This window comes from Lepidochelys kempii, chromosome 8, assembly GCF_965140285.1.
Source record: "Lepidochelys kempii isolate rLepKem1 chromosome 8, rLepKem1.hap1, whole genome shotgun sequence".
In the NCBI taxonomy this organism is placed as follows: domain Eukaryota; kingdom Metazoa; phylum Chordata; order Testudines; family Cheloniidae; genus Lepidochelys; species Lepidochelys kempii.
Genome location: NC_136387.1, coordinates 43,930,072 through 43,955,347, shown reverse-complemented (window position 1 = coordinate 43,955,347; position 25,276 = coordinate 43,930,072). Strand labels below are relative to the sequence as shown.

The 25,276-nt window shown below is 45.4% G+C and overlaps 1 protein-coding gene across 7 annotated transcripts in view; it reads left to right on the top strand.

Annotated features, from left to right (window-relative positions):
• Positions 1-25,276, top strand: part of MTA1 (metastasis associated 1) — a 145,600-nt gene that overhangs the window by 71,542 nt on the left and 48,782 nt on the right. For all 7 annotated transcript variants that reach the window (XM_073356262.1, XM_073356261.1, XM_073356260.2 and 4 more), the window contains exons 9-11: positions 2,762-2,950; positions 3,319-3,393; positions 6,199-6,257. In XM_073356262.1, the coding sequence (XP_073212363.1) occupies positions 2,762-2,950; positions 3,319-3,393; positions 6,199-6,257 (323 nt within the window). The remainder of the gene's footprint in view (positions 1-2,761; positions 2,951-3,318; positions 3,394-6,198; positions 6,258-25,276) is intronic.

Genomic DNA, 25,276 nt, shown 5'->3' with positions numbered 1-25,276 from the left:
TACAACTAATCAGGAAAGAGATCTTGGAGTCATTGTGGATAGTTCTCTGACGACGTCCACGCAGTGTACAGCGGCAGTCAAAAAAGCAAACAGGATGTTAGGCATCATTTAAAAAGGGATGGCGAATATCTTATTGCCCTTATATAAATCCATGGTACGCCCACATCTTGAATACTGCATACAGATGTGGTCTCATCTCAAAAGAGAGATACTGGCATTAGGAAAGGTTCAGAGAAGGACAACTAAAATGATTAGGGGTTTGGAACGGGTCCCATATGAGGAGAGATTAGAGGCTAGGACTTTTCAGCTTGGAAAAGAGGAGACAAAGCGGGGATATGGTAGAGGTATATAAAATCGTGACTGGTGTGGAGAAGTGAATAAGGAAAAGTTATTTATTTGTTCCCATAATATAAGAACTAGGGGCCACCAAATGAAATTAATGGGCCGCAGGTTTAAAACAAATAAAAGGAAGTTCTTCACACAGTCAATCAGTGGAACTCCTTGCCTGAGGAAGTTGTGAAGGCTAGGACTATAACCAGGTTTAAAAGAGAACTAGATAAATTCATGGAGGTTAAGTCCATTAATGGCTATTAGTCAGGATGGGTAAGGAATGGAGTCCCTAGCCTCTGTTTGTCAGAGAGTTGAGCTGGATGGCAGGAGAGAGATCACTTGATCATTACCTGTTAGGTTCTCTCCCTCTGGGGCACCTGGTATTGGCCATTGTCAGCAGACAGGATACTGGGCTGGATGGACCTTTGGTCTGACCCAATATGGCCATCCTTATGTTCTTAAGTAACTGTCTTGAAAACAACAGATTAGTTGGCTGTGTGAAACACGATAACTTTGGAACACCTGCATCTGATCAATTCCAAAAAATCAGGGAATATTCTAGCTATCTATGGGTGAAAAAGATCAGAACAGAAAACTTGGCTATCAAATGTATTGTTCCCTAGTAGTATTTGCTCAATTTCAGTACAGACTGTTCCTTCTCTATTTTGAGTTATTTATAACTAGAGACCTACCAAATTTATGGCCGTAAAAAACACGTCACAGACAGTGAAATCTGGTCTTTTGTATACTTTTTCCCTATATTATACAGATTTCACAGGGGAGGCCAGCATTTCTCAAATTGGGGGTCCTGACCCAAAAGGGAGTTGCAGGGGGCTGGCAAGGTTATTTTAGGGGGGTCACAGTATTGCCACCCTTATTTCTGCGCTGCCTTCAGAGCTGGGCAACCGGAGAGCAGCGGCTGATGGCCAGATGCCCAGCTCTGAAACCCTTCCCCGTCAGCCGCAGCACAGAAGTAAGGGTGGCAATACCATACCATGCCACTCTTACTTCTGCGCTGCCGCCTTCAGAGCTGGGTGGCTGGAGAGTGCCGGCTGCTGACTGAGAGTCCAGCTCTGCAGGCAGCAGCGCGGAAGTAAAGGTGGCAATACCACACCAGGCCATCCTTTCTTCTGCGGTGCTGCTGGTGGCAGCTCTGCCTTCAGAGCTGGGCTCCCAGCTAGCAGCCACTGTTCTCCAGCTGACCAGCTCTGAAGGCAGCACCATTGCCAGCAGCAGCACAGAAGTAAAGGTAGCAGTACCACAACCCCTCCTTTGATAATCTTGAGACTTCTTTTTGGGGTCCTTTTTGGGTCAGGACCCATACAATTATAACACCTGACATTTCAGATTTAAATGGCTGAAATCATGAAATTTATGATTTTTAAAATCCTGTGACCATGAAATTGACTAAAATGGGCTGTGAATTTAGTAGGGCTCTATTTATAATAAAGTTCACCAAGTGGTAGTATTGTGATATAAAGTAATGTTTTACAATCATTTGAATTTAATGAGACAAAAAGGAAAATTCAAGCTGTGTATCAACTTCCTGACAATGAGATGCATGAATTTGTTGAAGAGTCTCCAAAGGAAAGTATTGGAAGCCCCAGTGCTTGGGTCATTTCAACTGAACAGGACAAAGCACTGTAGAATAAATCCATAATGCACAAAACTGTAAGAACAGTCAAGGTTCCTAAGGGCGAATAACCTGTACCTTAAAACCACCAAAATTAGGAAATAGAGTAAGGCCTTCACCCTGTATCATCTCTCTCTCTCACTCATCACATCCCTACTCCAAGCAAATTATCCATTATCAACCACAGACAAGGTTAACTCTGCCCTAGTTGGTGTGGTTTTGATTGAGGTGTGTTTGCACTTTGGAACTTAAACTGTTTTTAAGGGATTTTTGGTTCTATATTAGGTTGTAGTTAGTAAGATGCATTGATACGGGTTTTTTTGTTTGTAATGTAATTGCTATTGATTATGAGTAAAAGAAGATGCACGATAAATTTGAGTTTGTGTGGCTTGCCCTCAAAGGCGCCCTCACCTCTGCTCCATCCATGGATGGAATCTAACAGGGCTTTCCCATTAGAGGTTTCTACAATTGTACCATTTCATTAGGTTTTTATATCTAGTGACTGAATCAGATTAGTGCTGGAGTAGATGAGTAGAAATTATGGATATGTGGGATCAACTTTTCCAAAAAAATGCCATTACTAGACGATCATTTCACCCATTTACTAGTAGTGAATGGTCAGTCTAGGACTGGGGAAGTTCTTACTAATGTATAGTAGTAGAATATTTTACCCCCCTAATTACAGCATGTGGGATATGTATAACACATCTGATTCTTGTCGCTAGCTTCATGTCTAAGCATTTTACTATTTGTATGCCCATCTTTTGTTAATTTTGTTTTTTTTAAACTTCTGTTTAGTTCCACGCTATGGATACTTTGCACAGAAATGTCTATGACATTTCCAAGGCGATCTCTGCCCTCGTGCCACAGGGTGGGCCAGTCCTGTGTAGGGATGAAATGGAAGAGTGGTCTGCTTCTGAGGCAAATCTCTTTGAGGAAGCATTGGAAAAATATGGAAAAGACTTCACTGACATTCAACAAGATTTTGTAAGTATAGATGGAGGCTGTGCAATTAAATTGTGCTCTGCTCTGGGACTTCATCTCAAACAGAGTCTGAGCTAGAGTGGCACTTGGCCTTTTGTTCCTTGAATGACCTGAAGTGGAACCAGCACAGCATGATTTTACCTACCCTCTGCCCCACTTCTGAAGTGAAGGCACTGTACTTGAATGGCATTTATTTTATATGGCCACCAAGAATGGTTGGTTCCCCTAATAGGCACTGACTGGCTTCTCTGGTAGGAGGAATTATAGTCTATAAAACACTTAACTGAAAGGCTTCTGTCAAAAGATTCTTGTGAATTTCAGTGAGGCACTAGTTTCTTGTGATGACTGTGGCTTTTTCTTCATGTCCCTAGCTTCCATGGAAGTCCTTAACCAGCATAATAGAATACTACTACATGTGGAAAACTACAGATAGATATGTTCAGCAGGTAAGAGAAATTCAGCACAGTCCATTGAATTTTAAAAGGAGCTGCCTTTGTCTTTAAAGGAGGAGTATTGCTGCTTTGAACTTCCCCTTGGGAATCAGTCCAGCAGGTGGATTTCACAGTGCTCCAAAGCACTAGAAATACCTCCCTTGCCACAGAAGTCTTCAGCCATCCTATAGAAGTCTGAGAAATATGTGGGTTTGCCATGTGTGTTCCTATCACATATGCCCCTTAATTTCCTGTCTGTTAGAGAAGCTTTCAAATGACTGATTTGGAATTTGTCTCACAAGTGTGGGAAGGGGAACAAAACTAAAATCTTTTTATGTTTTTGTATTTAAGGTCAGCATTAATTTTAGCAGGAAGTTACCCAGGAATTTCTGTGTGAGAGGAGGATGCTGTGTAAAACAGCCCTCCCTTGGCTGTTCCTTACTTCTGCCTCCTCATGGCTCCCAGACTGGAGAACCAAGTGCATGCTGTTCATATGGAGTTGCTTCCCTGCAGTTGGAGTATTGTGGGAGGAGGTTGATGCCTGGCATTCCTTAACCCGCACACTTACCAGCCAGTTTTGGCCACTATTTGCACTCATTTCCTCCATGTTTGTCTAACTGTGAAGATAAGGTGATCCCTTAAATAGTCAGAATACAATACAGAAACATAAAAATGGGTTCTGTAGAAATCTGGTTACTGAAAACTAGCTGTAAGTGTTGGGTAAAGTGGCAGAAAGGTTAGTTGCAAAGGAAGATAAAATGTGGATCAGTGTAGGTATTTCTGATATACCCATCACCATAATATTTAGAAATACAATGAGGAGTCCGGTGGCACCTTAAAGACTAACAGATTTATTTGGGCATAAGCTTTCGTGGGTAAAAAACCCACTTAAGATGCATCTGAAGAAGTGGGTTTTTTACCCCTAAAATCTTATGCCCAAATAAATCGGTTAGTCTTTAAGGTGCTGCCGGACTCCTCGTTGTGTTTGTGGATACAGACTAACACAGCTACCCCTCTGATACTTGATGTAATATTCAGATCTAATACACTTACAACTGGATTGTAAAATGGAGTGCTTGAGAGAGAGAAAGTGTACAACAGTCATATTCTGCTAACTCCCTCTAATGGAGACTTTGCCTGAGGGTAAGGATATATGGCTGGGCCATGTGTATTTGGCCTGGATCAGACAGATTACATAATTCACTCACTCACTCACACACATTACACCCCCCCTCCCAAATGCTTTTCACATTGACATCCTCAGCTCGCCACTGACTAACTCTTTCTGTGAGGCAGACGTAGACTGATTCCCCCTCCCCTTCCAGCAAGATAAAGAGTTAAGCACTAGGAACATGGGACAATGAAAGAAGTTGGTGTGATGGGGATATGTTGACAGGAACCTATCCCTTTTCTTTCTCTCTCTCCACTGTGGGCACCTCTGACACAGTATCATAGAATCATAGAATATCAAGGTTGGAAGGGACCTCAGGAGGTCATCTAGTCCAACCCCTGCTCAAAGCAGGACCAATCCCCAATTTTTGCCCCAGATCCCTAAATGGCCCCCTCAAGGATTGAACTCACAACTCTGGGTTTAGCAGGCCAATGCTCAAACCACTGAGCTATCCCTCCCCGCCCAGTAGTTAGCTGCTTCTTCACTGCTATGTGTGGCTATCATTATGGGGTTAGATACTGGATAGGCACACTTTCCCAGTACTGCTGATAAGGAATCTGCTTGTCTCCCTCCTTTTGTAAGGTACTCCTTGATTATTCAATGAAAACTCAGCCCCCTTGAAGTGGGGGCAAGGTGGCTGTTCTCTGTGAGAAGTCTGTCAACCAATCAAAACTGTGCTGCTCACTGCCTAGTTTATTAGGGTCAAAATTGTATATCTGTCTGCTCTCTTGTGTATCCCTGGCCACTGACACTGCCCTGCACCACACACTGAACCAAACAGCTGAAATTAGATCAAAGTATCACAGCCCACAGCAGATTAGACTGTTATGTGCCACAGTCAGAGAATAGAAGGCACCAAGGTGCACCAGTGCCTGAGGTCCCCACAGTGTTGGGGAAATTCTTGTGAGATACAGCCAGACAATCCTGGCAACTGACCTGCAGCCATGTGTTGCAGGGCAAGGTGAAGAACCCCCAAGATCACTGCAAACCCTTGGGTCTAGCCCTTGACCTTAAAATCTCCAATATGTGTGTTTCTGCTTGATTTACAAACTGCAGACCTTTTGTTTACTAGATAAATGGTGTGATAACCCTATGCTACTAACTTATTTTGGGAAGGTCTCAAACACAATTTGTATATGTTATGGAAACAATGCATAGGATAGGTATAGCATCTCCTTTTTGAACAAAAATCTCTTCACATTCTCTGAAATGATGCAGCTGGTCAGGAGAGTGAGTGAATAAGATGTTGTACCAGTTCAGGTATATTCTGGTTGGGTATGAGCTAACAAGGAGGACAAGCCCAGAACACTTGAGATCTTTCTTTGAGCACACGCATTCCTGTTGGACTAAAAGAGGATGCAATGAGTGTCCTTTATGAGAAGTTGTCTGACTGTAGTTTTGGAAATGGATTGGTTGAATTCACAGAAGATGCTTTGGTTGACTCTTAATGCCAATGATTTTCAATGGATATTTCTGTGTCAGAAAGGGAATACATGACAGCCGCTAATGCCAGGAAGTGAATTTCATTACTGTTCATTAACAGACCTGTAGGTGCTAGGGGTTGAATCGCCAGACTCCCAGCTAAAATGGTGTGAACATTCGTCTTTTATTTTTTGTTTTTCACTTTAACTTTCTCTTTTGTATTTAAGAAACGATTGAAAGCAGCGGAAGCAGAAAGCAAGCTAAAACAAGTGTATATACCCAACTAGTAAGTATCTTTCCTTATTGATGAATTTCCCATTTCATTATGGATGTTTTATATAGTAGCATTCTCCTTTGCCTGGCAGTATGATGCACTGATTTTATTTGTAAAACTGAAATAGAGTAGCCATCAAATGTCCATGCCAGAACAATTAACAAACTGGATTATTAAATAGGTGAGTAAGGAGGAGTTCTGGTTTTGAAGAATAAATTAGCCATCAGTCTAATTTGGATATATGTTCATCACCTGGAATATGTACTCAATAACTCTACCATCTGTTGAGTCCAATGGAAGGCATTGTATTGTAACAGACTGACCAGAAAATGAGCATCTGTAGCTATTTTTATAGCCTACTGGCCAGAGGATTGAATGCACATGTAAATGTCGTCTCTGGCCTTTTAAGTGTCTCAGTTGTGTTTTTCTTACCAGACACACTGGGCAAAATTATGGCTGTTATTAGCCAGGGGAATGCATGGAGCTTAATGCCTCTTGTGCTCTGGGTGGAGCTGGCTAGGAGTGCGCAGCCACTGCTCTTCCTAGTGCCATTATACTGCTGCTTGCACATGCATGGAAGGCAAGGCCATGTTCCTGTCTTGCCAGACAACTTGGGCAAGGACTGCTTTAGACAATGCTGGTGGGCTTCCTCCTTGGACTCCCAAGGTTAAGATTGCCTCGTGCATGGGTGCACTGTGGGTGGAGGGACTCTTTGTGTTCTCTTCACCCCCATATAGCACAGTGACACAGGGCTGGCTATAACTTGGCCCTTAGAATTTTTGAGCCGTTTTAATAAATACAAAATCTTTCTTAGTCTTATTTTTCACATAAAATATGGATTGGTGATTTTGGTAGATCAGGAGTGTAATGGCCAAAAAGGGGTAGCTAATAGTTGCTGAATAATAATAGTTCTCTTCCTCCTCTAGATTTTGTTGGCTGGGAGATGACTCCTAGAAATGGTGTTTTCTGGTGCTTTGTTTGATTCAATTCTTAAAATCCAATGCAGTGGGACTTCTGCCACTTCCCTTTGGAGTCTGTTTCACAGCATAGTATAAATTACTCTTAGGAAGCTGCTTTTGGATGAGGAACTCAAATTAAGAAAGGGAAAATTTCTTCCCTTTACTCCTAGACATACTTCTATGTGTGCTACCCTAAATAATTCCTCTCCCTCCTACCCTTCAAATATTTAAGAACTCTTTTTTCATGTGTCCTTTCAGCCATAGCTAAATCAAAATTTATATATTGAGCTTGCAACTCGATCCCCAAATCCCTGATCATTTTTGTTACTCTCTTCTGAATTCCTTGCAACATGCCAATATCTATCTGGTAACAATGTCCAAAATGGAATGTAATATTCAGAATGAAGTTGAATACAATTTTTCTCCCATTATTATTCAGTGGTAATGTCCTTTATGGAAGCTGATACTATTCACGGTGACACAGGATATCAAATTAGACATAAATGCATAATATGATAAGACAGCAAAACAAATGCCATTTTAGACTGAAGATACAAAGGATATTAACAGAAAAGACACATTATTCCCCCTCTCAGTTGCTTTGGTCACATAATAAATGAAATTGTTCATAGTTTTCTGTACGGGTTGGTTAATTTCCTCTATTTGTGTGAACGGTTTGCCTTTTTCCCCTTTTTCCCAACCTCAAACATACATGTGAAAGTATTCTGTTATTTGCAATGACACTGTCATACCGTGCAGGATACATCTGTAGGCTCCTTACTTATATGCTCTTCTTCTGATGTGCTAAGAATTTTAAATATCATGAGCCTCATTCATTAAAATCTGATTCTCTTGGTAAGGGCTGTAACCTCAGTGTGCAGGTGATGGGACTGCACACTTGAAGCCTGCCATCACAATTCTGCTTGCCCGAGTGGGGAGAAGCCTATTCTGCCCCATGCTGCTTGATGCATTGTTGAGGATAGTGGAGTTCATTGGGTAATCAGAGCTGGCTGAAAATTTTCCAACAGAATGCTTATCTGTTGGAAAATGCTGCTTAGGTGGAAGAAATGTTCCATGCAAATTGTGTCTTCCCACAGAAATGTAGCAGGTAAGCTGGTGAGAGCGTGACTGTCTACCTGTTTCCTGCCAGCCTGGGCTCCCTCAGCCCCTGGGCAGTCTGACTCCCAGGGAGCTGGGCAGCACAGAGAGCTGAGCTACCTGGAGAAAGCCAAAAAATTCTTCCAGTTCTCCTGAAATGGAACTTTTCAGAATGTTTCCTCCTGTAAAAGAATTCAAATTTTTTACTCTTTATCCCAATTTGTGGTAATGAATTTTCTCCCACAATCAAAATTTTTCATGAAATTTTACAGTCAGGTCTACCAGTCGGCTAATCTGGGGAAGGCTTTCACACCCCATTCCCTACTCTGCTTGTTACCCTCAGCACAAGCACTCATGCAGCATTCTGGTGAAGGGACAGACGATGGATGGAAGAGTCCAGTCTGCAAAGCAGGGACCTTCAGCTCTGCTTCGCAGATGCCTTTCACCTTCTCCCCTGCACACAATACTAAGGCATGAATGTACAGGTGACTTGAATGGTAGTGTACTATAATTTACATAGTAAGCCTTTAAGCAAGTGTAGCATACACTGTCCTCCACTTCTGACCTTCTCAGCATGTATCAGGAAAAGCTGCAATTCTGTGCACAGCCCTCTTCTCTCCCCCAAGGGCTATTACTGCCTGCCTGTCAAATTTCAGATCAAGACATGGAACTGAGACCACTCATGACATTGATGGATGGGTAGAGGTCACGTGCTTGTTCTGATGGATTTTTACTACATTTGGACACTGGTTCATTAGGTTATGGCAGGTGTGGGAGGAGTTGCATGGCTCCACTCATGCTGTAGTGATAAACATACTACAAGTACCTAAATGCATAGAAACACAACCTGGTGTGGCATTGGCTGGTTAAACTACTGTGCTCATTTGTGTTTGAAGATTTAACAATAATGATCCATGTTTGTCCTCTTAGGAATAAACGATTGTCACTTGCTCCAATGCTGACAAAGACCCACCTACAAGCAAGTAAAGCTGCTCAGTGTTTGCCCTAGAATTTGACTGCAAGGAGTGATCTAGAAAGCCCTTAGGGAATGTGTGCACTGCAAAACAACAAACACACACATACAAAAAACCGCTACAGCAATGAGTCTCAGACCCTGGTCAACTGACTTGGGCTCATGCTTCAGGGCTAAAAACAGTGTAGATCTTCCTGCTTGGGCTGGAGCCTGAGGTCTGAGACCTTCCCTTCCACCCCCTTGCTGGGTTTCAGAGCCTGGGCTTTGACCTGAGCAGGAACATCTGCAGTGCTACTTTTTAGCCCTGTAGTTCAAGCCCGAGTCAGCTGATCTGCGTTCTGAAACTTGCTGCCAGGGGTTGGTTTGTTTTGCTTGTTTGCACTGAGTGCATGTACCCTAAGTTAATTCAGGACACTTTTCTCTCGGTCTCTGGGCACTTCAGCTGATGGAACCCTAGTTTTCTCTTGTGCTGATAGAGGGAAAGGCACTTGAGAGTTGGTAGGAAGAGAAAATAGCGCCAAAGCTGTGGTGTGGTGTTAACTGTCTGTGGTTCTTGTATGGCCCCCATTACCAAAGTAATAGGCAGAGGTGCCTCTTAGTCTTTAATGTATTTATCCCCACAATGCCCTGTGGGGAAGGGCAGTGCTATTAACCCCATTGTACAGATGGGGAATTAAGTCACAGAGAGACTAAGTGACTTGCCTAAGGCTACCCAGAGACACTATGTGGAGCATCAAGTTGAACCTAGATCTTGAGTCCCAGAAAAAATGCCCCCTACCATTGGACCAGCCTTCCTCTCCTCTCAGACATGATTATGGGACAGACACCTACAGTAGATAAAGGTGAACCACCGTTTGTAATGCACAATAGTGCCTTTCACCCTGAAGGAATCAATGTTGTGTATCTAATATGTCTGTCTACTGCACTGCTACAGACTAGGGATCGAATGGCTAGGCAGCAATTCCACAGAAAAGGACCTGGTGGACGAGAAGCTGGATATGAGTCAACAGTATGCCCTTGTTGCCAAGAAGGCTAACGGCATTTTGGGCTGTATAAGTAGGAGCATTGCCAGCAGATCGAGGGACATGATTGTTCCCCTCTATTCGGCATTGGTGAGGCCTCATCTGGAGTAGTGTCCAGTTTTGGGCCCCCCACTACAAGAAGGATGTGGAAAAATTGGAGAGAGTTCAGCAGAGGGCAACAAAAATGACTAGGGGGCTGGAGCACATGACTTATGAGGAGAGGCTGAGGGAACTGGACTTGTTTAGTCTGCAGAAGAGAAGAATGAGTGGGGATTGGATAGCTGCTTTCAACTACCTGAAGCGGGAGAACAAGGAGTAATGGTCTCAAGTTGCAGTGGGGGAGGTTTAGGTTGGATATTAGGAAAAACTTTCACTAGGAGGGTAGTGAAGCATTGGAATTGGTTACCTAGGGAGGTGGTGGAGTCTCCTTCCTTTGAGGTTTTTAAGGTCAGGCTTGACAAAGCCCTCGCTGGAATGATTTAGTTGGGGATTAGGTCCTGCTTTGAGCAGGGGGTTGGACTAGATGACCTACTGAGGTCCCTTCCAACCCTGATATTCTATGATCCTATGATTCTAAGGAATACAAAAATAAATGGCAAAAGCAACAGCATTGAAAGAATATTTGAAAATGAAACTTGTATTTCACTGAGTTTGTCACGTGTGCTATAGAGTAATTCCTCCAGGAAATTTAGTAATGCCACGCTTCTTGTACTTTCATTATGCAAAAAGAAAAGGAGTACTTGTGGCACCTTAGAGACTAACCAATTTATTTGAGCATGAGTTTTCGTGAGCTACAGCTCACTTCATCGGATGCATATCGTGGAAACTGCAGTAGACATTATATACACACAGAGACCATGAAACAATACCCCCTCCCACCCCACTGTCCTGCTGGTAATAGCTTATCTAAAGTGATCATCAAGTTGGGCCATTTCCAGCACAAATCCAGGTTTTCTCACCCTCCGCCCCCCCTCCCCCCCCAAACTTACTCTCCTGCTGGTAATAGCCCATCCAAAGTGACCACTCTCTAGATAAGCTATTACCAGCAGGACAGTGGGGTGGGAGGGGGTATTGTTTCATGGTCTCTGTGTGTATATAATGTCTACTGCAGTTTCCACGGTATGCATCCGATGAAGTGAGCTGTAGCTCACGAAAGCTCATGCTCAAATAAATTGGTTAGTCTCTAAGGTGCCACAAGTACTCCTTTTCTTTTTGCAAAGACAGACTAACACCTCTGAAACCTTTCATTATGCAGTCTGTTTTCCTGTGAGGTGCTGCATACTGGGACAGAGAAAACAAAAAGACAAGGCAGTTGTAGGCAACAGCTAGCAAATAATAGGAAGTTTTGATCCCTTATTTCTGTACATAATAAAGAGTTGTCTTGAAACTGGTCTTGCTCATCAGTAAGATACAACATCAGCAAGAACTATTCCCATTGGTATATGTATTCAATACATTTTGAAGAGATTCCATGTAGAGCTCTGCAATGGGACTAGGATCCTGCAGGTCACAGAGGAAATGCTGCCATAATAACAGGAGTGAGTAAAATGTACTTTGTTGCAGGTAGGGTTGGGTGGGCAAAAAAACCACTGCAGGACAACACTAAATGTCTCGCATGTTTGTCATAAATAACATTTCAGCAATGTAAAGCAAGTTTTTCCTTTCTCTCTCTCCTTTTTTTTTTTTTTTTGAATAAAGGTTTTAATACTTAACTTTAAGTGAGGGATAGAAAGAGATTTGTCGTCTATTCTAACAGGAGTTGAAGTATGTTTTTTACATAGTTTAAGCAAGATTTGTTCTTTTAGTAGTAAAAATTGTCTGAATTCAGTTTTTTTACTTTATATACCAACCTTTTTTGTGGGATTTAAGGTTTTTGCAGGTGGGAGCAAAATAGAAATGCAAGAAGCAATGCAGGAGCAGGTGGGAGTGCGTATTGCAGGACGGGAGTGGGATTAAAAGAATAGTCCCATGCAGAGCTCTAATTCCATCTTCCTATCCATTCCAATCTACCACCACCACTATCCATTAATAATCCTGTTGTAGAGAGAGATTTTGCAGAGATTGTGCTTAAGGTGAGATTGGAAGACTTAGGAAATCAACCAGGCATGAAGAAGTAGTGTGCTTGTTTCAGAGACTGCTGCTAACCATGAAGACACGGAAGGCAGTCTAATATTCAGATGCAGGGAATGAACCGGATAATAGAAAAACTGAGGGACGGGGGAAAGTCTATGGAGGAACTGAAAAGCAGGAATGACCTTTTTGTGCCAGATTTTTCAATAGAAAGGAAACCATTGTAGCTTCCTGTATCTTCAGTTGTGGGAGAAGAGATATGTAGTGAATATACAGAAAGTAAAAAATTAATATGCAAAATACAGAAAAGGGGAGATGTTTGTAACTCCATAATAGTATTTAAATGCATAAATTCACTTTAAAAGTTACTTCCTTTGCAATTTCACTAAACTGGCAGTGCTTGTGGATCAGTATGGTAGCCGGATGCATATGACCTTATTGTTGCCACTTATATACAATGAGAGAAGACAATATTTGGTTTGCAAGCAGTGACTTAATTTAGTCTATATACTTGGACACTAATTGAACTTCGTTGTAACAGCCTTATTCTCAAGAATGACAACAAAGGTGCTACTATCAACTCATGCCATGTAGTTAATATTTCAAATATAATTGGATGGCTTTATTAATGTGAATTTGGTGTCTCTCCTTTCCTGGTTGGTCAGTATCTCTAGTGCAGATGTAGCATCTCTTTATTACAGAATTTAACCAAGCAGACTCTCCAGGATGCTGTGGAAGTCGTATCTCAGTCCTATTTGCTTTCTCCTGGGAGGGCATCACTTGCTCTAGCTTATGGTACCGATCTGGTGGTATTCTGGATATTTAGCAAGTTGTATCTGGGGGCAGGACTTCTGGAAATAGCACCATCAGGATAGGAAAATGGAATCTGGCATGGCTCCTCTGGTTCTTGCTTAAAGATCTGTATTACTTTATATTACAAAGGAAGGGCATGGAGAAAATCTAGTAAATGTCCCATGTAGTCCACAGTTTCCAAGAAGGATTTCAACCAATACTTTCTTTTCATTGATATTCTCAGATAGAAGGCGCTAAGTTCATTTACAAACACAACAAATTTTGGTTTACAAAACCTCCGTGAAAGAGGAAATTTCTCCTTGTCAGCATTCTAACAAGGGTAGTCGGGGCCAAGGGATTCAATGGGGGCAACTGAGGCTGGGGGTAGTGGAGGTATTCGTAGTCAGGGTCCAGGCCAGGGTCGGTACTAAGGGTCAGAATCCAAGTCACGTTTCAGGATTGCATCAGGAGGCAAAGTCCAAATGAAGTTGAGGTCAAAGCCAGGAATTTAGGAGCAGGAACAGTTGTGGCAGCCACAGGAGATCTGTACTGTTGCCAGGACACTTCCTGGAATGCCCTTGGGTTTATATGGGGCAGGGAGCCAATCAGGAGCCATGGGGCTGCTGTCTGTCAAACTCTTGAGGTGGAACTTGCCATGGTCTGGATCCGCAGTAGGTCACAGGAAGTGGAACGCAAGCTGGTTACTGCTACTGCTGGGTGGCAGCATGGAGATGTCAGCTGCCTGGATTCTAGATTCACAGGGTCTTACATTACCCAATCCAGGGGTGTCCCCTGCCAGCCCGGGTTTGTCAGGATGGGCCGCATGGAAAGCTGCCGTGAGGTTGCTAGGTGATGGGCACTCCAAGTGTGTCTGTTGTCCGGGGGAGTTCCACATTTCCCAGAAATGTTCCTTCTGTTTGGCCCTTAAGTCCAGGGCTAGGAACAACATAGAGATAAAGCTCAGACTGTTAGCCATGGAATGCTCCTCCTTCCCCTGTACATCTCACCCCGGACAGATCCAGCACCATGTTGAGGCTTTGATCCCTAAGCCCTTTAGTACCCATCAACCCTTAACCTGGGGGCAAGGCTACTCAGGAAGACCAGGTCTTTAAAAAGCCCACTCTTAAGTGACCAGAGGAGCTAGCGAACAGGGGAGTTTGTGAGGGAGTTCAGTGGGGGAGTGGGAGGAGGGGCTAGATGCACTTAAAGCCAGAAACACCCCCAATAAAGACAAAACATCAACAAAGGAACAAGCTGCAGAGTTTAAAAAAAAAGAAGAATGCAGGCAGAAGTTCAGCGACAGAGTGGGGGCTAGTCCAGCAACAGGCTATCCAGTTTATTGCACCCAATGCAGCATGTATGGTTGCCTGTGTGTGCATTCGGTACAGGAAGCTCCTGGCCCTCAGAGACCATGTACAGGCTTTGGAGACCAGAGTTGCTGAACTGGAGGAGCTAAGGGAGACAAAGAGGTACGTAGACGAGACTTTCTGGGACATAGTAGAATGGTCCAACTCCCGGTCTGATAGTCTCTGTGCTGTTGAGAAGGATGAAAGTCTCAGGGATGGAGAACATCCAACTGGAGCAGAGGAGGACGATCCCATAGTTGAGACCCTCCTTCCAGATGATGATGTAGTATCCTCTTGCACTGAGGATACCTCTCCGGGGGTGGGGGGGGAACGGACTCCAGTTATTAGGAAGAGGCAGGTAATAGTTATGCGGGATTTGATCATTAGAAACATAGATAGCTGGTTTCAGAGTGGTAGCCATGTTCGTCTGTATCAGCAAAAACAATGAGGAGTACTTGTGGCACCTTAGAAACTAACAAATTTATTTGGGCATAAGCTCATGAAAGCTTATGCCCAAATAAATAAATAGCTGGGTTTGCGAGGACCGGGAGAACTGCATGATGACTTGCTTGCCTGATGTGAAGGTTGTGGATCTCTCGAGACATCTAGATAGACTTGTGTAGTGCTGGGGAGGAGCCGGTGGTCTAATACACATAGGTACCCATAAGCGCTGACTTTTATTTTTCCCAGTGGGTGCTCCACCCCCACTCTGCCCCAAGGCCCTGCCCCACTCCACCCCCTCCCTTGATGCCCTGCCCTCACCCTGCCTCTTCCTGTCCCTGCTCCACCCCCTCCCTCAAGGCCCCACCCTCACTCCTTCTCTTCCTGCCCCTGCTCCGCCCTCTCCCCTGAGGCCCCATGCCAGCTGCCAAACAGCTGAATGGCAGCGGCTGGTGGGTGTTGATCACCCCAGCTATTTTTTTTTCTATGGGTTCTTGAGCCCTGGAGCGCACATGGAGTTGTTGCCTATACCTGATTCTCTCCTCACTTGTAGCAGTTTAAATCAGGAGCAACCTCAGTGAAACCAGTGGAATTACACTGGTATAAAAGTAATGAACCACAGGTGGTTCACCGGCCTGGGAAGCAGTCTGAGTGGTGCTGTGGTTCGCCAGCAGATATAAACCAATCTGACAAGCCAGAGAAGGCACATCAGACTGGCAGTGCCAGCAGGAATCTGAAACACACTACTTGAGTTGAGGAAGGTACTAAGCAGGGGACGTAGCTGGCATAGCTATACTGGCAAAGGCACTGTAGTGTAAAAAAGACCTGCATTAACCATGTTTTGGGGCTGTTAATTTCCCTTGTTCCTTGAGGAAGAGGTTTTCATGAGGGGGGCATGATTGGAGGGCATCAGTGGGAGGGGAATGATCTGCCACTTTAGCTACCAGTTCTGCCCTCCTCCTGGCCCCACCATACTCCTAGTAGGGCTGGAAGAGCCATGGGAAGAAATGAGGATGGTAATTGGTGGGCTGTGAGGAGGCTGGAGGCAGCAAGAGGAATAGTAGGTAGTCCCAGACTTTGTGTCTACTTGAGGAAGGAAGTGGCTCTGCACAGCCCTCTGCAGTACAGGAGTACTGTTCATGTGTGGAATGGGCCATTCACCTCAGTGGGGTGTGCTCAGATGAATTAGGATGCTCCAAAGAGATGAACAGTCTAACACAATAGCTCTGGGTGGTGTGAAATGACCCATTCATCTCAATGGGAGTTCCCCTCTATCTCAGTTTCAGTTGTGGAATTCCATTGTTCAAGGTAATCTCACTATGCATGTCAGTTTTATAGCAATTGGACTATTAACATTTTCTTCTTCTTGCGGGGGGACAGTGTCTGAGAAACACCTGAAGCAAACTCTGTGGCTATTTTCAAGACAAGATTATTTTGAGGGCCTCTTCCCCTAATCAGCTTTCTCTTACCCTAACCTATTTTGTTGTGCTCCCAGCAAACTATTCTGTATGTTTCAGAGTGGTAGCCTTGTTAGTCTGTATCAGTAAAAACAATGAGGAGCCCTTGTGGCACCTTAGGGCATGGCTACACTTGCAGATGTAGAGTGCTGTGAGTTTAAACCAGCCCTCAGAGAGCGCAGTAGGGAAAGTGTTGCAATGTGTTCACACTGTCAGCTGTAAGCGCACTGGCATGGCCACATGTGTGGCACTTGCAGTGGTGTTGGGAGTGGTGCATTATGTGCAGCTATCCCACAGAGCACCTCTTCCCATTCTGGCCCTGTGGCTTGTGGGAAGGGGGTGGAGGGGGGCGGGGCATTCTGGGCCCTGTCGCAACTTCCCTTGATGCATCGCTTCGCATAGCAGTCCCTGTGCTTCCGTCCACATTTGGTGCCATCTTTCAACGTTTTTTGTACTGCACGATCTGTCTTCCCTTTCAGTCTGCGGGAATGGATCCCGAAGTGCTGAGGAATATGCTGATGGGTCTTGCCAGCATATCACATTTGGCAGTCTACTTACTCCTTAAGATACAAACTGACAGTGAGGAGTATGATGATGTCGACTCGCATAACTCGTATGACACAAGATTGCTTGTGGCATTCATGGACATGCTCACCCCCATGGAACACCGCTTTTGGGCTCAGGGAAACAAGCACTGAGTGGTGGGATCACGTCGTCACACAAGTCTGGGATGAGGAGCAGTGGCTGCAGAACTTTTGGATGAGAAAAGCCACTTTCATGGGACTGTGTGATGAGTTCGCCCCCACCCTGCGATGCAAGGGCACGAGACTGAGAGCTGCCCTGCCAGTGGAGAAGCGTGTGGCTATTGCAGTCTGGAAGCTGGCAACTCCAGTCAGCTACCGATCGGTCGCTAACCAGTTTGGAGTGGGAAAGTTGACAGTTGTAATCGTGTTGATGCAAGTTTGCAGGGCCATTAATCAAATCCTGCTCAGAAGAACCGTGACTTTTGGTAACGTGCATGACATTGTGGCTGGCTTTGCACAAATTGGTTTCCCTAACTGCAGAGGGGCGATAGACGGCATGCATATTCCAATTCTGGCACCAGCCCACCTAGCCTCCAAGTACGTTAATTGGAAGGGGTGTTTCTCTATGGCTCTCCAGGCGCTTGTGGATCACCGTGGGCATTTCATTGACAGTAATGCAGGCTGGCCCAGAAAGATGCATGACACATGCATCTTTTGGAACACTGGCCTGTTCAGGAAGCTGCAAGCTGGGACTTTCTTCCCAGACTAGAAGATCACCATAGGGGAAGTCGAAATGCCCCCTGTGATCCTTGGAGACCCCACTTACCCTTTAATGCTGTGTCTCATGAAAACCTACACAGGGAGTCTTGACAGCAGCAAGGAGTGGTTCAACAACAGGCTGAGTTGGTGCAGAATGACCGTGGAGTGTGCTTTTGGCTGTTTAAAGGGCTGCTGGCGCTGTCTGTATGGGAAGTTGGACCTGGCCGATGACAACATCCCCATGGTTATAGCCACGTGCTGTATTCTCCATAACATTTGTGAAGGGAAGGGTGAAAGATTCACTGAGGCATGGAACTCGGAGGTTCAACACCTGGAGGCTGAATTTGAACAGCCAGAGAGCAGGGCTATTAGAGGGGCCCAGTGCGGGGCTGCAAGGATTAGGGATGCCTTGAGGGAGCAATTTGAGACTGAAAGCCAACAGTAATGTTAGTTGCCCTGCATGGGACGGCAGAATGTTAGTAGGAATCTGTGTTAGCTACACTGACTTGCAGGGCCTGTTGCTTTCCTGGGCTAAGGTAACTTTTACTTAATACAATAATAAAGAATGTTTTCAAAGCCAAAAAATCCATGTATTGAAAAGAAACACAACTGCTTGGGAAACAGAAAGGGCAAGGGGATGGGGAGGGGAACGGTTCAATCACAGATTTGCGTATGTCCTGCTATCATACTCTGCCTTCCTGTCTGGAGTGCTGCATTTCAGGCTGGATAAAATGCATGGTGATGGGGGTTGAGTGCAGTGGGTAAGGGTCATAGTTTGCAGGGCTGGGTGGTGAAGCTACAGGTGTTAGAGGCTGCTGGTGGCAATAAGAAACCGGATGTGGGAGAAAGTGGGTTGGAGGTGACATGGGGGCACAAGGGAAAGAGTTTTGGGACAAGGGCTGCAGGGGAGATAGACGTGGTAGTGCTGCGCCTGCATGGCTACGAGTGCCTGTATCGAGTCTGCTTGGCGCTCCATGATGCGTAGCAGCCACTCCATGCTTTGGTGCCGGTGATCCGCGTTCTGCTGGCGGGCCCTTCTTTCACTCTCCTGCCACTCCTGCACTTTTTGATTTTCATTAAGGGACTGCTGCCTTACTTCATGCAGCATGTCCTCTTTGCTTCTATGTGGCGTCTTCCTAATTCTTTGGAGTCTTTTGGCCGGTGATAACAAGGACGGCTGAGATCTCAGGTTTGCATCTGTAAAACCAAAATGCAACACTTGAAATGCAGCATTGTTCACACAAGACAGAGCAACGATTCGCCTATACTTAAAGACAAGCAGAGTCTACACAATATCAGAATTTGCCCATCCCAAAGCGAGCACACACAACCCACAGGAGCCCCAAAATGGTGAGTAAGTACAGGGGCGTGGGGGACTGATTGTTTCATGGCCGTACTGTCCTCTGGGGTTCTGTGCCTTGAGGAGAGCTAACAGCTGCAGGGGGCCCCTATACTGAACACTGTCACCACACTTTCCTCAGGAGTTCGTCCTGGAAGATACCTTGCTTCTGAGGGTGACCTGGGAAGCAAAGCAAGGGAGGGTCTTCTACTACAATGCGGCTTCTGCCCTGGCCCATATGCAGCTTGCCTATGTGCAGCAATGGTCCCCCGCCCATCACGGCACGGTGGCGCGGACGTGTTAGCCTGACTGGGACAAGGAGCACAGTAGCTCTGCCAAGGAAACTGCGCAAGCGGATTGCCCAGCTTCTTCATGAGACTTTCGAAGAGAGCACTGAGGCCGATTGCCGCGATATGAGAGAGCACATCAACGCCCTATTCTGCATCGAGGCATTCGTTCAGCCCTGACCGTCCTCGGCCCAGGAGCTTGCACTGAACAACTTCCTTTCCAAAATAAAAGCCGCCTACCAGGCATCACCTCTGCTGTTTGTCCTTCCCCAAGCACCAGCTGCCGCAACTGGCTACCTTTCTCCTCACTTGAGAACAGCTCCTGGCTGCATGCATCTGGGGATGCTGGGGTGTCTTCCTCCTCCTCAGCATCCTCGCTCCCGCTTTCTTCCTCCTCCTCCTGCCTTGTTGAACTGGGCTCTGAAGTGTCCATGGTGGTCCTCGGAGTGGAGGTGGGGTCGCCCCCAAGTATTGTGTCCAGCTCTTCGTAGAAACGGCAGGTCGCAGAGGCAGCACCAGAGCAGCTGTTTGCCTCATGGGCTTTGTGGTAGACATTCTGCAGCTCTGTCACTTTAATCCTGCACTGCAGTGCGTCCCAGTCATGGCCCCTTTCCATCATGTCCCTTGATATCTGCCTTAAGGTATCATAATTCCTACGGATGGAGCGCACCTGGGACTGGACAGCTTCCTCCCCCCAACCACTGATGAGGTCCAGCACCTCGTCATTGCTCCATACTAGGGATCGCCTGGTGTGTGGAGGAATGGTCACCTGGAAAGATGCACTGAGAGCACCCAAAGCCTTGCTGAGCAAATAGGAAGGGGATTTTCAAAATTCCCAGAGAATGTAAAGGGTGGGTCTGACGGTTGGTCACCTGAGGGCAGGGCGGTAGAGTTCAAAGTGATGACCAGAGTGGCTAGAGCAGGACACTCCTGGAGGCCAATCAGAGCGCATGAATAGACCAGAGCATCCACACTGGCGCCATGGCGCTCCAGCCGGGGCACATCAAGTGTTATGCTTCTTATCGAGGTGGATTACCAGGAGCGCTCCAGCTGCAGAGTACGGGCGCTCTACGTGCTTTGCCAGTGTGGATGCGTCATGAGTTAGGGCACCCGGGGCTGCTTTAATGTGCTCTAACTCGCAAGTATAGCCATGCCCTTAGAGACTAACACATTTATTTGGGCATAGCCCACGAAAGCTTATGCCCAAATAAATGCGTTAGTCTCTAGGTGCCACAAGGACTCCTCATTGTTTTTTCTGTTCTATGTGTACATGCAGCGGTGGAAAGGAACAAATTTTCATACCCAGATCCAGTCTTTCAGCCGCACAAAGTCAGCAGTTACCCTGACTTTGGGAAACTAGGAACGTAAAGGATAATTTTATTTTTAAAGGTGATCTGTAAAGGGGCAATAACTTGAGACTGTGCCTTTGTTTGATTTTCTTCTGATGTATAAAGAAGGCATGAAGATTCGGGGTCTAGGTTTTTGTTTTGTCTGTATGTTTGTTTTTTGTTTTGGCAAGGGAAGACAGGTTTATGTTGCCTCCTTTTATATTAAAAATCCAGATCCTGTCTAGCCTGGGGGACTCATGCTTTGGCTTTGCTTAGACTAGAGTTGGTGGTCCTGTTACAATTTGAGCTAATTGGTCGTACATGCTAATTGTGTTGATAACTGAGGCTCTCCACAAATGTTTGTTCTGGTGCACATTATTTTGTGGTTTGCCTGAAGCTGAGCCACCACATCCTGATACTTTGTCAATTGCTTGTTAAGTGACTGTAAATGCTAATCTAGATGCAAACATTTGCAGTCAATTACAACAGGAGGACAAATGCTAGTCCAGACAAAGCCTATGATAACAGGAGAACTAGTGAAATGATAACATCACAAGAGTCAAGAGACAGTAAATTGAGCAATGGAGAGGGGAAGGGATTTTAAATCATATTTTGAAAATCTTGGTTTTGTCTGATTTTGTTAACACCTATTTAACTTCAGTGCCAAATGAGTATTTTGGATAAAGGATGCATGGGTACAAGGGAGGGATGAGACACAAATTTTCTCCCACATTTGTACTATCCTGGGGAGCCAGGACAGGCCCCCCCTTCTTCTTTCCCTTAATTTGCACCCCTGAGGGCAGATGCTTCCCCACCTACGCAGAGACGCTCGGTAGAAATGGGGGAAGGCAGTGGCAGTGACTCTGCATGTCCCACACCCCCAAACTGCACCCATGGTGGACTTCCCTCTCCATCTTCTGACATGGCAGCGCAGCCCCCCGCCCCACTCCTGCCAGGCTCCCTCTGCCTGAAACAGGACTTATCTAGTGCTGCCTGCAGTTGGAGCCCGCTGGGAGCTGGATCTTGCCCAGGAGATTTAGGTGGGAGGCGGGGTGACCCAGGTGAGCAGGGTCTTATTGCTGCTGACCAGGCTGGTCTTCTACAGAGCAGAGGGAGCCCTGCGCTCTCCCCCGTCACCCACCTCTAACCCTGGCTGGAGCAGTGGAGCAGTTACCTGAGGCTGCTGGAGGAGGGGCCAGAGGTCAGCCTCTGCCGCAGCAAGCCCAGAGGCTACAAAAGTTGAACAGCTCATAGGCAATTAACACAGCCCTCTACCAGCTGTTTGGTGTGGGTGAGGCTGCAGCACTATTGGCGGTGGGTGCTAAGCACCCACTAATTTTTTTCCCCTGGGTGCTTCAGCCCTGTAGCACCCACAGAGTAAGCACCTATAGGTACCAATGACATAGGGAGGGATAGGAGACAGGTCCTGGAGGCCAAATTTAGGCTGCTAGGTAAGAGACTGAAGTCCAGGACCTCCATAGTAGCATTCTCTGAAATACTTCCAGTTCCACTTGCAGGGCCAGTTAGATAGCCAGAACCTCAATGTGGGAATGAGACGATGGTGTAGGGAGGAGGGGTTTAGGTTTATTAGGAACTGGGGACACTTTTGGGAAAGGGGGAGCCTATATAGGAAGGATGGGCTCCAGTGAAACCAAAGTGGAACCAGATTGCTAGCACTTAAAATTAATGAGGTCATGGAGCAGTTTTTAAACTAAGGGCTGGGGGAAAGCTGACTGGTGCAGGGGAGCACGTGGTTTGGACAGAGGCATCGTTTAGGGGAGATCCCTTAGGATCTGATGAAAAATAGTGAAATGAAAAAAAGTCCCATTCAATTACATCATGTAATGGCAGACAGCTAAAAAGTGGCAAGTTTTTAAGTGCTTATATACAAATGCTAGAAGATTAAATAATATGGGTGAACTAGAGTGCCTCATATTAAATGAGGATATTGATATAATAGGCATCACAGAAACTTGGTGGAATGAGAATAAACAATGGGACACAGTAATACCAGGGTACAAAATATATTGGAAGGACAGAACAGGTCGTGCTGATGGGAGAGTGGGACTATGTGTGAAAAAAAGTGTAGAATCAAATGAAGTAAAGATCTTAAATGAACCAAACTATATCATGGAATCTCTATGGATTGTAATTCTGTGCTCTAATCATAAGAATATAGAAATAGGGATATATTACCGACCACCTGACCAGGGTGGTGATAGTGACTGAAATGGTCAGGGAGATTAGAGAGGTTATAAAAAATAAAAAGTTCAGTAATAATAATGGGAGATGTCAACTTCCCCATATTGGCTGGGAACATGTCACCTCAGGATGGGATGCAGAAGTCAAGTTTCTTGATGCCTTTAAATGACTTCTTCTTGGAGCAGCTAGTCCTGGAACCCACAAGAGGAGAGGCAATTCTTGATTTAGTCCTTAATTTAGCACAGGCTCTGGTCCAAGAGATGAATATAGTTGGACCCCTTGGTAATAGTGACTGTGATGTAATTAAATGTAACATCCCTATGGCAGGGAAGACACCACAGCAGCCCAACGCTGTAGCATTTAATTTCAGAAAGGGGGGACGACACAAAAATGAGGAAGTTTAGTTAAACAGAAATTAAGAGTTACAGTGCCAAAAGTGAAATCTCTGCAAGCTGCACAGAAACTTATTAAAGACACCATAATAGAAGCTCAACTTAAATGTATAACCCAAATTAAAATACATAGTAAGAGAACCAAAAAGGTGCCACTGTGGCTAAACAACGAAGTAAAAGAAGCAGTGAAAAGCAAAAAGGTATCCTTTAAAAAGTGAAAGTTAAATCCTAGTGAGGAAAATAGAAAGGAGCATAAACTCCGGCAAATTATATGTAAAAATATAATTAGGAGGGCCAAAAAAGAATTTGAAGAACTACTAACCAAGTCTAAATAAAATGGGTGAACTAAAGTGCTTCATATTAAATGAGGATATTGATATAGTAATAGCAAAAAAAATAACAAAAAACTGTTTAAAGTTCAGCAGAAGCAGGAAGCCTGCTAAACAACCAGCGGGGCCACTGGACGATCAAGGTGCTAAAGGAGCACTCAAGGATAATAAGGCCATTATGGAGAAATTAAATGAATTATTTGCATCAGTCTTCACAGCTGAGGATGTGAGGGAGATTCCCAAACGTGAGCCATTCTTTTTAGGTGGCAAATCTGAGGAACTGTCTCAGATTGAGATGTCATTAGAGGAGGTTTTGGAACAAATTTATAAACCCAACAGTAATAAGTCACCAGGACCAGATGGTATTCACCCAAGAGTTCTGAAGGAACTCAAATGTGAAATTGCAGAACTACTAACTGTAGTCTTTAACCTATCATTTAAATCAGCTTCTGTACTAAATGACTGGAGGATAGCTAATGTGACACCAATTTTTAAAAAGGGCTCTGGAGGTGATTATGGCAATTACAGGCCGGTAGGCCTGAGTTCAGTACTGAGCAAACTGGTTGAAACTATAGTAAAGAACAAAATTGTCAGATAGATGAACATAATTTGTTGGGGAAGAGTCAACATGGTTTTTTAAAGGGAAATCATGCCTCACCAATCTACTACAATTCTTTGAGGGCGTCAACAGGCATGTGGACAAGGGGGATCTAGTGGTTATAGTGTACTTAGATTTTCAGAAAGCCTTTGACAAGGTCCCTCATCAAAGGCTCTTAAGCAAAGTAAGCTGTCATGGGATCAAGAGGGAAGGTCCTCTCATGGATACGAAACAAAAGGTAGGTATAAGTGGTCAGTTTTCAGAATGGAGAGTGGTAAATAGTGGGGTCCCCCAGGAGTCTACACTGGGACCCGTCCTATTCAACATATTCATAAATTATCTGGAAAAAGGAGTAAATAGTAAAGTGGCAAAATTTGCAGATGATACAAAACTACTCAAGATAGTTAAGTTCCAAGCATGCTGCAAGGAGTTACTAAAGCAGGGGTAGGCAAACTTTTTGGCCCAAGGGCCACATCTGGGTATGAAAATTTTATGGCGGGCCATGAATGCTCACGAAATTGGGGGTTAGGGTGCGGGAGGGGGTGAGGGCTCTGGGTTGGAGCCAGAAATGAGGAGTTCAGGGTGTGGGAGGGGCCTCTGGACTAGGGCTGGAGGGTGGGGTCAGGGGTGCAGGCTCTGGGCGGTGCTCACTTCAAGCAGCTCCCAGAAGCAGCGGTATGTCTCCCCCTCTGGCTCCAATGGAGAGGCGTAGCCAGGCGGCTCTGCATGCTGCCCCGTCCGCAAGCGCCACCCCCACAGCTCCTGTCGGCCGCAGTTCCTGGTCAATGGGAGCTGCGGGGGTGGTGCTTGGGATGGGGGCAGCATGCAGAATCCCCTGGCTTCCCGTATGCGTAGGGCCGGGGGGGTGGGGCATGTCGCTGCTTCCAGGAGCTGCACGGAGCCACAGCATGCGCGGAGCAGGGCAAGCCCCAGACCCCACTCCCTGGCAAGAGCTCGAGGGCTGGATTACAATGTCTGAAGGGCTGGATGTGTCCCCTGGGCTATAGTTTGCCCACCCTTGTACTAAAGGATCTCTCAAAACTGGGTAACTGGGCAACAAAGTGGCAGATGAAATTCAATGTTGATAAATGCAAAGTAATGCACATTGGAAAACA